At 40.8% G+C, this 3,937-nt stretch overlaps 2 protein-coding genes across 2 annotated transcripts in view; one reads left to right on the top strand and one right to left on the bottom strand.

Moving 5' to 3' along the window:
- LOC107103120 (structure-specific endonuclease subunit slx1-like) overlaps positions 1–3,254 on the bottom strand; it is a 3,987-nt gene extending 733 nt beyond the window's left edge. The window contains exons 1-2 of the mRNA XM_015402650.1: positions 2,697–3,254; positions 2,556–2,607 (exon numbers count right to left, since the gene is read on the bottom strand). Of these exons, the coding sequence (XP_015258136.1) occupies positions 2,556–2,607; positions 2,697–2,869 (225 nt within the window). The 5' untranslated portion in view covers positions 2,870–3,254. The remainder of the gene's footprint in view (positions 1–2,555; positions 2,608–2,696) is intronic.
- Positions 3,255–3,457: 203 nt separating this feature from the next.
- The window catches only part of LOC107103119 (bolA-like protein 2), a 6,311-nt gene continuing 5,831 nt past the window's right edge, over positions 3,458–3,937 (top strand). Inside the window, exon 1 of the mRNA XM_015402649.1 lies at positions 3,458–3,674. Within this exon, the coding sequence (XP_015258135.1) occupies positions 3,541–3,674 (134 nt within the window). The 5' untranslated portion in view covers positions 3,458–3,540. The remainder of the gene's footprint in view (positions 3,675–3,937) is intronic.

The raw sequence follows: 3,937 nt of genomic DNA, 5'->3' as shown, positions 1-3,937 counted from the left end.
AGATCCCGCAATAGTTTTACGAGATCTCGCAAAACTATTGCGGGATCTCGCAAAAGTATTGCGGGATCCTGCAAAAGTATTGCGGGATCTCGCAAAAGTATTGCGGGATCTCGCAAAAGTATTGCGGAATCTCACAAAAATAAACGTTTGCGAGATCCTGCAAAAGTATTGTGAGATCTTGCAAAACTATTGCGGTATCTTGCAAAAGTACGGCGAGATCCTGCAAAAGTATTGCTGGATCTCGCAAAAGTATTGCGAGATCCAGCAAAAGTATTGTGGGACCTCGCAAAATTTTATTTTTTGCGAGATCTCGCAATACTTTTGTGAGATCCTGCAATACTTTTGCAGGAACTCGCAATACTTTTGCAAGATCCCGCAATAGTTTTGCGAGATCCCGCATTACTTTTGCGAGATCCCGCAATAGTTTTGCGAGATCCCGCATTACTTTTGCGAGATCCCGCAATACTTTTGCGAGATCTCGTAAAACTTATTGCGGGATCTCTCAAAAGTAATGCGGGATCTCGCAAAAGTTCTTTTTTTCCCCTCCGTGTCCCTTTAGGGGCTCCGTAATTCTGCCATTCGCTCTCTGCTGTGCAGGTTTTTATATCTAAGGGAAACATATTCCAAGACATTACAACTTTTTATATTCTCTGTCTTATTTTATCTTCAACGCCATCTTGCTTTAACTCTTTGTGGTCTATATAGGCAGTACTGGAGTTGAGGGAGGATGGCATCCCCCTTTCTTAAATGACCCTGTGACATTTTATCACTGAATGTGTACATTTCTATCATATAACAGTAACGGCAATAATATTGCCTTTTCAACATTTGGCGGGCTGTGCGCTTACGAGTAGCCTGACCAAATTACGGTGGCCCAGAGGGTTCATGCCATTTCCTTTTCAACCTCAGTGGCGGCACCAGCGGAGCAGGTGACGGTGTTCTGATCAGCATCACAGCCCAGCAGCAAAGACAACGCGATTTGAGGCAATATGAAAATAAGGAGGAGGGAATCTTCAGCAGGTTGCAGGAATAATTTGTTTTTATAATTATGCAAGTTTCTCCACATAATCATAGCTGCTCTCTGTGATTGTGGTATGAATTAAGTCTGGGACAATAAATGTGAAATAAGGAGGGGAGGGAACGTTCGGCACTTTCCAGGTTCTAAGTTTAACAAATAAAGTGTCAGAAATGATCTAGAATGGTGCTGATAGCAAAATGGGGAATTGGCTTCCACTGAGCAGACGAACTAACAGGAAATACGCATAGAGTAGAGCGGATGTAGATTTGACCAATCAGAGGCACTGACTACAGTCACCTATAATTGGATAATTGGTGCAGCAGAGTGTCATGCAAATGACCTGGTTTCTGAGCATAAATCAGCCTATAGCGTCGCAGGGTGGAGATAAAGGAGGCATATGAACTGTGAGTCGTCTGGCGTTGGATGAGGCGATGTATTCGGTGAAGAAGCTCATCAAACTGACACACGGACACCCATAGTCCTAGCTAGTTCCTGGCGTTGTGGCGTGGAATAACATAGCACATAACACGCTTCAATATTGGGCATAAATCGTCAACCATCTGCGTCATACCTGCGACAAGCTAACTGCGACACACAGCTAATGAAGGATTACAAGCTTCATTTCCACAAATTGCTTTCTTGAAATACAAATGAAACCTACTGCGATGTGTGTTATGGGCGTGTCCCTTATTTTCGTTTATGAAAGGTGGCGCCAGTGGCGGTTCTAGATTAAGTTTACCGGGGGGGCTTGATTTTAACAGGCACACAGAACAAAAAATAATAGATATAGAGATTTTTATTTTTTTATTTTGAGAGTAAAGCCGTAATATTACGAGAATGAAGTCATCATACATCAACCCGTTTCAGAAAGACAGCTTGGAGCTCCGCCCAGCAGATGACGGCCGACCAGCTCCACCAATCAGCAACCAGAGTCAGTCAAACCGATGCTAAAGTATAACTTCCATGATGCTTCACATTCCTCATTTTAGGAAAGAAAGGGCTTCTTGGAAGAGTTGACATAAAATACAACTTGGTTCTTGTAATATTACGACTTAATTATCGTAATTTTATGACTTTATTCTCGTACTATTACTATTTTATTCACGTAATATTACGACTTTATTCTCATAATACTACAAATGTATTCTCATAATTTCAAATGTAATTTTATGACTTTATTCTCGTACTATTACTATTTTATTCACGTAATATTACGAGTTTATTCTCATAATACTACAAATGTATTCTCATAATTTCAAATGAACTTATGTGAAAAAATAAGAAGAAAAACAATCTTGCAAAAAGTCAGATTCTATTACTAACTGTAGTTCTGCAGTCCACCAGTAGGTGGCGACATGTTCACCTGAGGCTTCATGAACTGTGGGGATTATTGAAGCAATTTGGCCAAAGATCAGTTAAAATGTTGCCCTTATATGAAGAAACGGTTCATGAGGCTTCATCTCACTACTGGTGAGCAATCACAGTGAACCATGATGTTCACATGGACCCTCTGTGTTCTACTCTGCCTCATACTCACCCTCAGGGCAGCTATATCCGAGGGGAAGCCGTGGATAATAAGAACCATCTCCCTAAGCAACGCAGGGAAACAGATGCACGTTAGATCCGCTGCTCCTCCTGAACATGACAGCAGAAGAAGAAGAAGAGCAGGCATACTTACCACGGCCCTCTGCCGCTGGTTCTCTTTGCGCCTCCTTTGTGCCTCCCGGCGTTGTGCTGTCCAATCCGCCGCTCAGGATTCACTGTGAAGCCGATGTAGATGCGGCCTTTGAATTTTGGGTTGGTGCAGTAAAGCATGTACACACCGTAGAAGCTTTCCACCTCCACTACCATTATTAAAAAAAAATCACTTTTAGCCTCCGTAAAACCGGCAGCTAGCGTTAGCTAAAAACAAACATAGCTATCGCCGATAAACCCGTGAAATAATATGTAGAAAGTTAGAAACCGGTACCATTTAAATGCTATGTTGTTGAATGTTTTCCTCTGTGAACAGTTGATCTCTGGTTTAGTTGGCCGTTAAGATGCCTGATCAAAAAATGTGTAAAGAACTCTCCATACTTCGCTCTTTTAAGAGAGAAAACAAAAATATTATTATTTGATTACTAACTAATAAATGACATGGCGCGGCGCTCAATTAAATCATTATAATTGGTGCTAGAAAATAAAAATAAAAACTGTCCCTCTGTACGGACTCCTATTTTGACACCGATTGGTTGTTTTGAACACCAGCGTAAAAGCTTTAGGATGTCCCTGATTGGTTAAAGTTCTGAAAGCTACAATTCAATTGGCTGATTTGTGGGATTCAAGGGCGGGGCTACGGAGTGACGTTTGTGCTATCCGGCGTCCAGAGGGTGAAACTAGCAAAACACAGGTAGCGTTCAGTTCTTTAAAGCTTGTATATAATTACCATTCTTTAGAAAAAATAAACCGTTTAATACCGAACGGTTCTATATGTCTTCATTGTTTAAAAAATAAAAATAAAACAGTTCTAGAAATGTTTACACATGTCGTGTTTCGCCATTCAGTGTTTCTCTGTTATTTTGTTCCAAATAGACATGGCAGTATCAGCGGATCACATCCGGGATAAACTAACCAAGGAGCTGGGGGCAGTGCACGTGGTGGGTCTCCGTCTCCATGGGTGATGCTTCACGTTGAACTAACTTGCAGAGCAGAATCTTCTCATTGATATTTATTAGTGATGCTTTAATGAGGCATATTGAAGCCAAAATGTGTTGCTACTGTCTCACAGAATACTGACACCTGCTGGACATTTAAAGACACTACAGGCAGCTTATTGGACTAAACTGAATTGATTTGACGACCTAGTGCACTGATATAATTTAAGTTATTATAGGTTATATTGTATTATTTCATATGTATGTTTAAATTGAAAATATCTTT

The sequence above is a fragment of the Cyprinodon variegatus genome, unplaced genomic scaffold (genome assembly GCF_000732505.1).
Source record: "Cyprinodon variegatus isolate N-32 unplaced genomic scaffold, C_variegatus-1.0 Scaffold1378, whole genome shotgun sequence".
Lineage (NCBI taxonomy): Eukaryota > Metazoa > Chordata > Actinopteri > Cyprinodontiformes > Cyprinodontidae > Cyprinodon > Cyprinodon variegatus.
Note: the sequence above shows the minus strand (reverse complement) of the source record. Positions and strands in the feature narration are given on the sequence as shown.